At 38.3% G+C, this 12,716-nt stretch overlaps 1 protein-coding gene across 9 annotated transcripts in view; it reads left to right on the forward strand.

Moving 5' to 3' along the window:
• Positions 1–12,716, forward strand: part of ATP10D (ATPase, class V, type 10D) — a 134,301-nt gene that overhangs the window by 59,874 nt on the left and 61,711 nt on the right. For all 9 annotated transcript variants that reach the window (XM_010858869.1, XM_010858870.1, XM_010858867.1 and 6 more), the window contains 4 exons: positions 5,841–5,947; positions 6,237–6,368; positions 6,753–6,880; positions 7,000–7,252. In XM_010858869.1, the coding sequence (XP_010857171.1) occupies positions 5,841–5,947; positions 6,237–6,368; positions 6,753–6,880; positions 7,000–7,252 (620 nt within the window). The remainder of the gene's footprint in view (positions 1–5,840; positions 5,948–6,236; positions 6,369–6,752; positions 6,881–6,999; positions 7,253–12,716) is intronic.

Genomic DNA, 12,716 nt, shown 5'->3' on the forward strand with positions numbered 1-12,716 from the left:
ATCAATATAAAAATATTAATGTATTTATGTACATACCAAAGAACATTCAGATATCAAAACTTTTTAAAAAATCAATTTACAATAGCATCAGAAAAAATACTTAAGAATAAACCAGACAAAAGATATGAAAGACCTACATATTGAAAACCACTGAACATGGTTGAGATAAACTAAAGATGTAACTAAATGGAGAGATATTTGTTGTTCATGCATTAAAACTCAGTGTTGTCAGTTTTTCTCCCAAAATTGATCTGTAGATTCAGTGTAATCCCAATTGAAATTCCAACAAAGTTTTTTATTTTTGAAAGTGAAAGCTGCTCAGTCATGTCTGATTCTTTGCTACCCCATGGACTATATACTCCATGGAATTCTCCTGTCCAGAATACTGGAGTTGTAGCCATTCCCTTTTCCAGGGGATCTTCCCAACCCAGGGATCGAACCTAGGTCTCCCACATTGCAGGTGGATTCTTTACCAGCTGAGACACATGGGAAGCCTAAGAATTCTGGAGTGGATAGCCTATCCCTCTCCAGGGGGTCTCCCTGACTCGGGAATCAAACCGGGGTCTCCTGCATTGCAGGCAGTTCTTTACCAACTGAGCTATCCAAGAAGCCCACCCCCATCCTTTTTTAAATTTCATTTTTGGAAACTGGCAAGTTTATTCTAAAAATTTATATGGAGATAGAATCATCTAACTAAAACAACTTTGAAAAAGAAGAACAGACGTGGAGAGCTAAGACCACCAAATTTTGTTTTTGACATAATGATAGACCCAGTAGGTCAATGGAGTAGATTAGAGTCCAGAAATTGGTCCAGACATTTATGGGCAGCAGGATTTTTACAAAGATGAAAAAGCGGTTTAGTGGAGAAAGGTTAGTTGTTTCAACAAATGCTGCAACAATTACACATCCATATTAAAAAAAATAAACTTCAACACAGACCTCTCACCACCAAGATTAATCACCAAGATTAACTAAAAATGGATCCTGTACTTCAGTGTAAACCTGAAATTATAATACTCCTAGAAGAGAACATAGGGGAAATATTTGGTATCTTGTGTTAGTCAAAGATTTCTTAGATATAACTCCAAAAGTGCAGTTCATAAAAGGACAAAAATAATTAAATAACTTTGTCAGTATTAGAAACTTATTCTTTTCAAATGACACTGCTAAATGAATGAAAACGTAAGTTTTCATTCAAACTGGAAGAAAATAGCTTGCAGTGTGTATATCTCATGTAGGACTTGTGTTCAGAATATATGTCTTTATTATTAAATAAAATCTTTATTATTTGCTTATTGTTCAATAAGCAAATGAACAGTACAGTTTTTAAATGATCGAAAATATTGGACACTTCACCAAAGACAATACATGAACTTTAGATATCTGCGTGAAAAGATGCAAGTTAAAGCCTTAGGAATGTAACTCCTCAATTAAAAGGACTGACTATACTAACTTTTCACAAGAATGTAGAGAAACTAGAATTTGCATATACTGCTGGTGGGAATGGAAAAAGCACGATCACTTTAGAAAATAGTTTGGAAATTTCCTTAAAAAATTAAATACACACCTACTTTATGATCTGGTTATTCTACTCCTAAGTAGTTACTCAAGGGAAAACATTTATCCGTATACTAACCTGGACACTAATGTTCAGAGCTGCTTTATTTGTAATAGTCCCAAATATTCCATCAACTGGTAAATGGATAAACAAATGATAGAGCCATACAATGAATACGACTCTGCAGTGAAGAGGAATTCACTAGTGATATATGCAGCAACATGGATGCATCTCAAAATAATGTTGAGTGGAAGAAGCCAGACAAAAAAGAATATATACTATATGATTTGATTTATATAATTTCTCAAAAAAGAAAGCTAACTCATAGTGATAGCAAGCAGATAGTGGGTGCCTGGGAGAGGGAGGAGAGGAAGAAAAGATTACAGAAACACATAAGGAAACCTTAGGAAGCAATGGATTTGTTCATTTTTCTAATTGTAGTTATGTTTTCACAAAGGAAACATGTCAAAACATCAAATTTTGCACTTTAAATGTGTACAGTATATGTATTTACTGTATGATTCTTGTTATTCTTCAATCAAATTGTTTAAAATTTTAGAGAATTGTCAAAATGGAAGTTTAGAACATAATGGTAGCATCTTTAAGTAGCATCTGATACAGATGGATGTTGGTGCAGGGACAGGAAGCTATGCAGTGGGAAAAGGGAAAGGATTTAGTCCAGATAAAGAGATAATGCCAGACTTAAACCATCAAAAATAAGATACTAGGCAGACAACTAAATACAACTAAATACAGAGAATTACTGACGTTCTCGGTTGAGGAACCAATACAGGTTATAACACAGGGGCCTGAGACCACAGTGCCTTTGTGGAGTCCTAAGTGGTTTAAGTATGTTTGGAAGGTCGGTGAGCTATATAGAAGATCATAGAGAGGCGAGATGATGAAGGGGAGTTAGCAGATTCTCCTGCCATCAGAAACATGCTCGTAAGTTTAAGAAGAATCATTTCTAGTATTATTTTCTCAACTGCTGACTATTTATACATTTCCTGTTGTAATTGGAAGATTTAGAGGTTGTCATTTTTTATGACCTGTACTTCAACACCTGAGGTCTGGGTCAAAAAATACCTTAGAGTCCAGTTTGTACAGCCCCTCACTGGGAACGCTGACTCCCCTGACAAGCTCAGACTAGATTCTGGCACAATTCTGGACAGAAAAGAACAGAACTTTAGTCTCTTTCTGTGTGGTCTGGAATATAGTACTCTGCACAGAATCTGAGTCAGAGCATGCATATTTAGTAGAGTCAGCCCAGGTGGATACAGTAATTTTTTGTGAAATAGTTTTTATCTGCTGAACTAGATCCTTACATTTTTCCTGCTGTGTGGCCTATTTTCTAAAATTAACAGAAATTGAGATGTTCAGGCTCACTCTCTATATTATTGATGGCTTCTATGATCATCTTACTCTCAGGAAGCACTGACTTTTCCCTATTTGTGCCCAAGTTGTATGCTGAATATCAGATTTCTATCATAATAACTATATTATTGTTATTATACTTAGACGTTTCTATATGAATCATCTCATGTTAAACCACAGAGGCCAAGACTATCTAAGTTTGTTTTTCTGTTCTCGGCATTCAGGTGGGTGTGCTGGGCATATGGTACATCTTGAATGGATGAAGGCTGTAATCAGACAGTCCATGTCTTGCACAGAATCTGAAGGTCCCATATCATACGTGCCAAATACACACTCATCGAGTGCAGGATGTTTAGAGTTTGGAGCCAGTACAATCAAAATAAAAGTCGGGCTTTAATGTAAAGGTGGTAAACTAGAGTGATGTAAGGGTGAAAAATGAGGATCCTCCAAAATTTTAATACACTAAGAAATTTTGTAACTGATGCTTTTGTATATTATATCTGTTCCTGTAAATGTTTTAGGAATAATAAATGCTATGTTGTTGTGGAGCCTAATCAAGCCTGGGATACATGCCTGAGAATGCTACATGGGAATGTAAATATTGGGATTAATTTCCTCATCTGTAAATCCAGGAAGTATTGATAGAATTAGGTTAAACCCAAGGACACTGCTGGTTCTGACTATGACCCCATGGGTCTCTCTTTGTGCATAAACCCATATATATGAAGGAATGTAAACACATACCTCTTAAAAGAAAATACTTTGCAAGTTAGAGGAGTAAAATGACAAAGCAGATTTGTCTGTTTTCCTCCTCATTTGAAGAGTAGGAAAGCTCTTCAAACTTCTCTTGAAGAGCTTTCTTTTTTCTTTTCCTTGCAAGATAGCATGGATAGCAGATATAATGACAATTTCCCTGTATATAAAGTGTAATGAACACCATGGGCCCTCACCCAGTTTTAGCTATTTTATACTTTGCCAACTTTGTTTCAATTATCCTCCCACTTCCTTCTCTATATGCCCCTACATCACATCATTTCACTGTAAATACTGGAGTATGAATATACAACAGAAAAAAGCTTTATAGAAAAATAGTCATAGCATCACTATAACATTTAAGTAAATTAAGAACAATTTCTTGGTAGTATCTAATACCTAGTCTTTGTTTCAGTCAGTTCACTTGTTCAGTCGTGTCTGACTCTTTGCGACCCCATGAATTGCAGCACGCCAGGCAATGGCACCACACTCCAGTACTTTGCCTGGAAAATCCCATGGATGGAGGAGCCTGGTACGTTGCAGTCCATGCGGTCGCTAAGAGTCGGACACGACTGAGCGACTTCACTTTCACTTTTCACTTTCATGCATTGGAGAAGGAAATGGCAACCCACTCCAGTGTTCTTGCCTGGAGAATCCCAGGGATGGGGGAGCCTGGTGGCTGCCATCCCTGGGGTCACACAGAGTCAGACACGACTGAAGTGACTTAGCAGCAGCAGGCCTCCCTGTCCATCACCAACTTCCAGAGTTCACTCAAACTCATGGGCATCGAGTCGGTGATGCCATCCAGCCATCTCATCCTCTGTCATCCCCTTCTCCTCCTGCCCCCAGTCCCTCCCAGCATCAGGGTCTTTTCCAGTGAGTCAACTCTTCGCATGAGGTGGCCAAAGTATTGGAGTTTCAGCTTTAGCATCAGTCCTTCCAATGAACACACAGGACTGATCTCCTTTAGGATGGACTGGTTGGATCTCTTTGCAGTCCAAGGGACTCTAAAGAGTCTTCTCCAATACCACAGTTCAAAAGCATCAATTCTTTGGCGCTCAGCTTTCTTCACAGTCCAACTCTCACATCCATACATGGCCACTGGAAAAACCATAGCCTTGACTAGACCGACCTTTGTTGGCAAAGTAATATCTCTTTGTTTAAATTTCTCCAATTATCTCAAAATTTTTTTATAGTTAATATATTCTAACCAGGATCAAAACAAAGGTGTACATGTTGCATTTAGTTGATATGTCTCTAAATTTCCCCTCCCATTCCCTCTTCCACCACTTCTGCTCCCCTCCCCCCATCCCTTCACATGACACTTGTTAAATAGACCAGATCATTTTGCCTGCAGAAGTTACCCCTGCAGATTTCATAGATTTGGCCAACTTCATCCTTGGGTGATGGTTAACATGTTTTTCTGGCCTTGTTTCCTGAAAACTCTTCACAGACATTTAGAATCTGATGAAAGAAATACTGTCTAGAAAATGGCAGATGTATATGAATGTACATACATAGACGCACACAGGGAAATACTGTATACAGTTTCAAAGGCTTCACAGATCCCCTGATGCCACAGACCCCTGTGTGATTCATTCTCATAGAAGCTTGATTAGATTCCCAGGGGGGTGAGCAGTTTCTGTCCCTAAACTTCCGGAGGCCTTGATGTCCTGTAGTTATGTTAAGATTGGTATTGTTAGCCTTACCCTTTCATTATAAAGTTCCCCACCAGCCTTCTACCTAATGATTTTAGTAGCCACTTACTATTATTGCCCAAGAATAATCCTTGATTTCACCAGGGCCGAGATAGTAAATTTCTAATTCCATTAAGAACTTTTCCCTCATCAGCTATTAAGTTACTCCCAAATACAGTTTCTACTACAGAAAATAGTTTTCTTATTTGGATTATCTTTTAGTTTTTGTAGTACTAATAGTTAGTAAACAATGAATGATAGAAAACAGTGTTAGAAACCAGTTGTGTCTTTTTTCCCAAAGTGGGAAATAACTAGATCAAGTACATCCAGATTTGAAACTTTTCCTGTGAACTGCTTAACTTTATACTCAATCAAGAAAACTCAAAATTCATAGTGTTTATTTTTCCATTCCCATTTTTGCTATTTAAAAATAAATCTATATGCTGTCTTTTTTATAGAGAACATTCCAACAAAGAACGCGTGGGTCTCAGTAAAGAGAATTTATTGCTTAGAGGATGCACCATTAGAAACACAGAGGCTGTCATGGGCATTGTGGTTTATGCAGGTTGGTTACCCTTCTGACTTTTGACCATCGTCTCCTCTGTGCTTTTCTGCAAGTTAACATTTTCCACTTATTCAAATACAATCTCTAGCAGCAGAAAGGAAATTTTGTCTTGATAATCTTAATCATTGGTCTCTGTTTTTCTAAATGGATCACAAATGGAAACTAAATTTAACAAAGTGTATTACATAACTACTTTTCATTAAACTGTCTGCCAGAGAGACTTTAAAATACGATATTTGCTACTTGGCTTTAATTTCCACATTTTCTGAATATTTTGTTACCCATGTAGGCCATGAAACCAAAGCAATGCTGAACAACAGCGGACCAAGATACAAGCGCAGCAAATTAGAAAGAAGAGCAAATACAGATGTCCTCTGGTGTGTCCTACTTTTGGTTGTAATGTGTTTAACTGGTGCATTGGGTAGGTAGAATTTGATTATTTGCTGACATCTTTCCCTCAAGATATTCATTTTAAAGTATTATATTTTCAAAATGATATTTATGAATTTAAGTTTGACTCCAGTAAGTGGGGGTGGTTATTGGCCAATAATTATTTTCTTCACATCTTCATCTCAAAAGCATTAATATTGATTACATGTGGCCACAGTAATAAAGGGACCTGGGAAGAGATGTAAAGAGAGAGAGAGGCAGGAGAACATGTAGTCTTTTGAATTTGAATTTGTTTCTCAAATAGCTGGTGTTCGACCAAAATAAATACTGTCATCTCTCTCTCTTTAGAAATAAAGTTTTATATTTGCATAACATATACATAGCATCCTTTTGATGTCTGTGCATCTTTTGAAAGGTCATGGAATCTGGTTGAGCAGATATGGAAACATACCCTTTTTTAATATCCCTGAGCCAGATGGACATAGCTTATCACCAGTGTTGGCAGGTTTCTATATGTTTTGGACCATGATCATTTTGTTACAGGTAATTTCTATTGAGCTCATCATACAATTTTAAAATCTTTCCTACTTATCTAGCTCTGTATGGCTTTTCATCCTTTCTTTTCTCCCTTTAACGTTTTTAAATTGTTTGGTTCTTCTTAGGTCTTGATTCCCATTTCTCTCTATGTTTCCATTGAAATTGTGAAGCTTGGACAGATATATTTTATTCAAAGTGATGTGGATTTCTACAATGAGAAAATGGGTTCTACTGTTCAGTGCCGAGCCCTGAACATCACTGAGGATCTTGGACAGATTCAGTACCTCTTTTCTGATAAAACAGGAACCCTCACTGAGAATAAGATGGTTTTTCGAAGATGTAGTGTGGCAGGCTTTGATTACTGCCATGAAGAAAATGGTGAGTGTTGAGTTTCTGTGAAAATCACCCTTGAGGTTTGTCTTTTTTGCATCCACTTAACAGTTCGGTAATTCTGGCACAGAAGTTCGAAATTTAATCATTGTGTACTTAATTCGTCCAGGTGCTCATGGAGTTTCATTGTTGTCTCTTTAGAAGTTAGTAGGTCAAAAGTTAGTCGAGAGTTGGTGGGTTAAAGTCAAGGCTCTGCCTCCGTGATTTTTTTTTTTTTTTTTTTGACCATGGTTTCTCTGAAAGGAAAGGAAATTGCTAGCAATTGTAGAAGGTTTGGGGTTAGATATGGTGTCAGTGATACTGCATTATAGATATTTTTGAGAATCTCATGAAACTCTATGGACCATTTGTGTATTAGTCACTCAGTTGTGTCCAACTCTTTGTGACCCCATGGACTGTAGCCTGCCAGGCTCCTCTGTCCATGGGATTCTCCAGGCAAGAATACTGGAGTGGGTTGCCATTCCCTTCTTCCTATGGACCATATCCCTTTAAAAAAAATTTTTTTTAATAATTCCAAAGAGACGACAGTCTTCCCTTACCCCATCACTCAGCCCATAAGTAACCGTTGGTCCCTGGCTAAGAATACCTATTTTAAGAAGAAATAAGATAAGTAGATAAGAGGAAGTAAATATATAAATTGCAAGTTTTCTTTTAAGAATTAAACTTCATTCATTTTATTATTTACAAAAGTAAATATACTCTTATAAAAATAATTCTGAGAAGTGTCCAAAACAGATTAACCTAGAGGTGAACCACTGTTAATAATTTGAATATATAACCATCCATTTCTTTATGTATGTTCTTATATATGTGAAAATAAATGTTTGCACATTTCTTTTGTAAGTTAAGTAATAATATTATTTTGGAATTTGCTTTTTTTATTCCTCAATATCTCATGGGCTTTTTTCTAAGTCAGTTCATGAGTTAACATGAAATTTATAGTATCGCATTGTACGTGATCAAGCTTAGTTTGCTATTATAGCTGTGTGTGTGTGTGTGTAAGTCTATGCAGTTGTGTCTGACTCTTTGTGATCCCATGGACTGTAGCCCTCCAGGCTCCTCTGTCCATGGGATTCTCCAGGCAAGAGTACTCATGTGGGTTGCCATGCCCTCCTCCAGGGGATCTTCCCAACCCAAGGACTGAACCTGTGTCTTTTATGTCTCCTGCATTGGCAGGCAGGTGCACTCAGTTGGTAATTATCCACCTGCAATACAGAAAAAGGGTTCGATCCCTGGATTGGGAAGATCCCCTGGAGAAAGGAAAGGCTACCCACTCCAATATTCTGGCCTGGAGAATTCCATGGACTGAATTATATCGTCCATGGGGTCACAAAGAGCTAGACGCAACTGAGCGACTTTCACTTTCTTTACCACTAGTGCCATCTGGGAAGCCCGTTATAATAGTACTTGCAATTAACATCACTTATTCATTCAACAAATATTTTGTGAGCTTCTAACATGTGACATGAGTTTCTGATGTAGCTTACAGTATAAGGCAAGAAGATAGACAAGATATAATGTTCAAAATAAAATTCATCATGCAATATCCATTTCTGTACACATATCTAAAGTTGGTTTTGCTAGATCCAGAAGTATGCACATATAGAATTTTTATAGATCCCACAAAATTTATCTCTAAAGCATTGTGCTAATTTACATTCTCATAACCCAGAAGAAAAATACCTATTTTTCATACCCAACCATAATGGGATGAAGCTATTCTTTTTAATTTGTGAGTTTTATAGATGCAGTTAGCGTTTCATTGTCTTAATTTTTCTATGATTAGCAATGAGATACTAACTTTTTATGTTTTTAGCCATTTGAATTTCCTTGACAAAATCTATTTTACACGTCTTCCTATTTTACGAATGAGTTTTTCTTATTCTTAGTGATCTGTAGGAGGATTTTATCTATTAAGGCAGGGTTGGTGTTCAGCTTGTATGTCCCTGTCTAGGTTGTCTCTGGCCAGTGTCCATTTTCATTTGTGCACTTGTATTGAACCTTTGTTCAATAATTTGAATTATTTGGAAAACAATAATTTGAATACCAATGCTGACATAATTCTTTTCTTCTACATGTGGCAAATACTTCTCTGGTTTGTTATTTATCACTGTATTAGTTTTCTATTGCCACATAACAAGTTACCACAAATTTGATGGCTTCAAATAACATATACTGTCTTATAGCTTCTGTGGGTCAGGAATATGGGTCCAGGTAGCTATGTCCTCCCTGAGTCTCTCACCAGGCTGAAATCTAGGGGTTGGCTGGGGCTGTGATCTTACCTGAGGTTCAGGGTCCTCTTCTTAGTTCCCCAGTTTTGGAATTGTCAGAGTCTTGAGGTTGTAGGACTGTGGCCCTTGCTTTCTTGCTGGCTGTCAACTTGGGTCTGTTCTGAGTTCATGGAGATAGCCCATCATTCCTTGCCCTTTGACCTCTCCACAGCATGGCAGTCGCTTCTTCAAGGCAACCAGCAGAACCTCTAGTTTTGAATCTCTCTGACCTCAGGGATGTTCTGACACCTCTTTGTACCTGATGAGGTCATATCACTCTGACTGGACCACTAGTAACATTTTAGTGCTTTTCTTTTGAGTATTTTTTCCTGTAAACATTAATATATGTTTTTTAAACAAAGTGACATCACAGTGTGCTTTGACTTTTATAACCATTTGTCTCGAGACTTCATCATGATTGCCTTTCCATTCTCTTCTTATTTTTCTAATGGTTATGCTGTATCGCAGTGTAATAATTGCCACAATTTATGTAACGGATCAACCATCAGTTTAGCTTATCAACAGTCATTTGCTGTAGTAAACAGTACTGCAGTGAACATCACTGGAGTTAAACCCCTATGTCCATTTGTGAGATTAGTCTTTTCCAAAATTATCTGACTATAAATTCCTATTTTGGGGAAGTATCTTATAGCAGTCATGTTTCACAAAATATATGGTTGGAAACACTGTATTAGTTTTTGTATTTGTGGGATTTTAATTTTGTAGCATCTAGGAGAGCTGACCTCTTGCCCTGTCCCTCAATATATATAGTGCTGCCCAATGAGTACTTTTCTTCTGTAGCCCCTTGTGCAGGGAAGATGCTAAGTGACTGAGAATCAAATGCTACCAGGACTGAACTGTAATTGGTAAGATACCTGTCTGTGAACCAAGGAGTGTTACACCACCTCTGGGAGGTGTTGACATTGCCTGTCCACACGTTTCTACCATATATACATTCATAGCTCTTAATCTCTTGTCTGTGAAAGTGAAAGTCGTTCAGTTGTGTCTGACTCTTTGTGACCCCATGGACTATACAGTCCATGGAATTCTCCAGGCCAGAATACTAGAGTGGGTAGCCATTCCCTTCTCCAGAGGATCTTCCCAACCCAGGGATTGAACCCAGGTCTCCTGCATTGCAGATGGATTCTTTACCAACTGAGCTATCAAGGAAGTGCTCAAGAGACAAGTCTCGGCTTAAAAACAAGCATATGCATACAAACACACACCATCCTCCCTCTCTCTCTCTCTCTCTCAGTGCTAAAGGGGATAATGATACAGGCTAGTTTTCCTCAGAACTTAACCCTGAGGCCTTATATTCACTGAAATGAAAATCAGTTAAGCCTTCAGGATTTTCTGTCAAAAGAATTGCCTATGAGATATTCCCATTGAAAATGTTACTGCTGCGAAGTAACCCCTTACTCTTATTAAGTAAGAGCAAGTACTCTTAGTTCTTGCAGTTGAACTGAATACATTTGATGACACCATTTCTTGTTTTAAAACCTTTCAACTTATAAATTTGGTTCATGGACTAAGCATCAGCAACACCCAGGTATATCTTAGAAATGCAGAGTCTTGGGCCCCTCTTTAAAGTTTCAATTAAAATCTTCATTTAACAATACATCAGGTGACTTATATGTATATTAAAATTTTTTAAACTCCCTTAAAAGATTACTGAAAAAGAATGTTAATAATAAACATTTTAACATTTTATTTTAGAATGGTTTTAGACTTACAGAAAAGTTATAAAGATACTGTGCATTCCAGTATGCTCCTCCTGACCACTTTCCCTTGTCTTAACATTTTACATTAGTCTTAAGATACATTAGTCACAAATAATGAACCTATATTGATACTTCATTGATAACTAAAATCCAGACTTTATTGGGACTTCCTTTTTACCAAGGGTCTTTTTGGTCTCAGACCCTGTCCAGGATACCACGTAACACTTAAGTCATCATTTAGGTGGCTCTAGATTTTGAGTTTCTTGGCCTTTCCTTTTTTGGGTGACTGCTCAGATGGTAAAGAATCTGCCTGCAGTGCAGGAGACCTGGGTTCAAACCCTGGGTCAGGAAGATCCCCTGGAAAAAGGAATAACTACCCACTCCAGTACTCTTGCCTTAGAGAATTTCATGGACAGAGGAGCCTGGCGGGTTACAGTCCAGGGGGTCACAAAGAGTCGGACACGACTAAGTGACTAACGCTTTCACTTTACTTTTCACTTCAAGAGTTCTGAGGGGCACTCTTTAGGGATTTTGTAGGGTGGCCCTCAATTTGGGTATGTCCGCACAGTGCCTTTATGATGAAGCTTGTAAATCTGATGGATGTAGTGGCAGCCTTTAGTGGTTTCTAAAAACAAGGATTTTGGAATCAAGCCTCTTAAACCTGACTCCCATCTTCACTGCCAGCAAGCTGTGTGACTCTGGGCAAGTGATATAATTTCTCTGGGCTATGATAAAAACCGATTGGTGATATTAATAGTATCTACTTCATGGGGATGATTAAGAGGATAAGAGAAAGTAAATTATGAAAAAACAGTTGGAGACTTCCCTGGTGGTCCAGTAACTAAGACTCTGCACTCCCAATGCCGGGGACCCAGCTTCAATCCCTGGTCAAGGGAGCTAGATCCCACATGCTGAAACTGAAAGATCCCATGTGCTGCAACTAAGACCTCAGTTCAGTCCCTAAGTCGTGTCCGACTCTTCGAGACCACATGAATCGCAGCACGCCAGGCCTCCCTGTCCATCACCAACTCCCAGAGTTCACTCAGACTCATGTCCATCGAGTCAGTGATGCCATCCAGCCATCTCATCCTCTCTTGTCCCCTTCTCCTCCTGCCCCCAATCCCTCCCAGCATCAGAGTCTTTTCCAATGAGTCAACTCTTCGCATGAGGTGGCCAAAGTACTGGAGTTTCGGCTTCAGCATCATTCCCTCCGAAGAAATCCCAGGGCTGAACTCCTTCAGAATGGACTGGTTGGATCTCCTTGCAGTCCAGGGGACTCTCAAGAGTCTTCTCCAACACCACAGTTCAAAAGTATCAGTTCTTCGGTGCTCAGCCTTCTTCACAGTCCAACTCTCACATCCATACATGACCACAGGAAAAACCATAGCCTTGACTAGATGGACCTCTGTTGACAAAGTAATGTCTCTGCTTTTGAATATGCTCTCTAGGTTGGTCATAACT

The sequence above is a fragment of the Bison bison genome, unplaced genomic scaffold (genome assembly GCF_000754665.1).
Source record: "Bison bison bison isolate TAMUID 2011002044 unplaced genomic scaffold, Bison_UMD1.0 scf7180017864451, whole genome shotgun sequence".
Taxonomy (NCBI): Eukaryota; Metazoa; Chordata; class Mammalia; order Artiodactyla; family Bovidae; genus Bison; species Bison bison.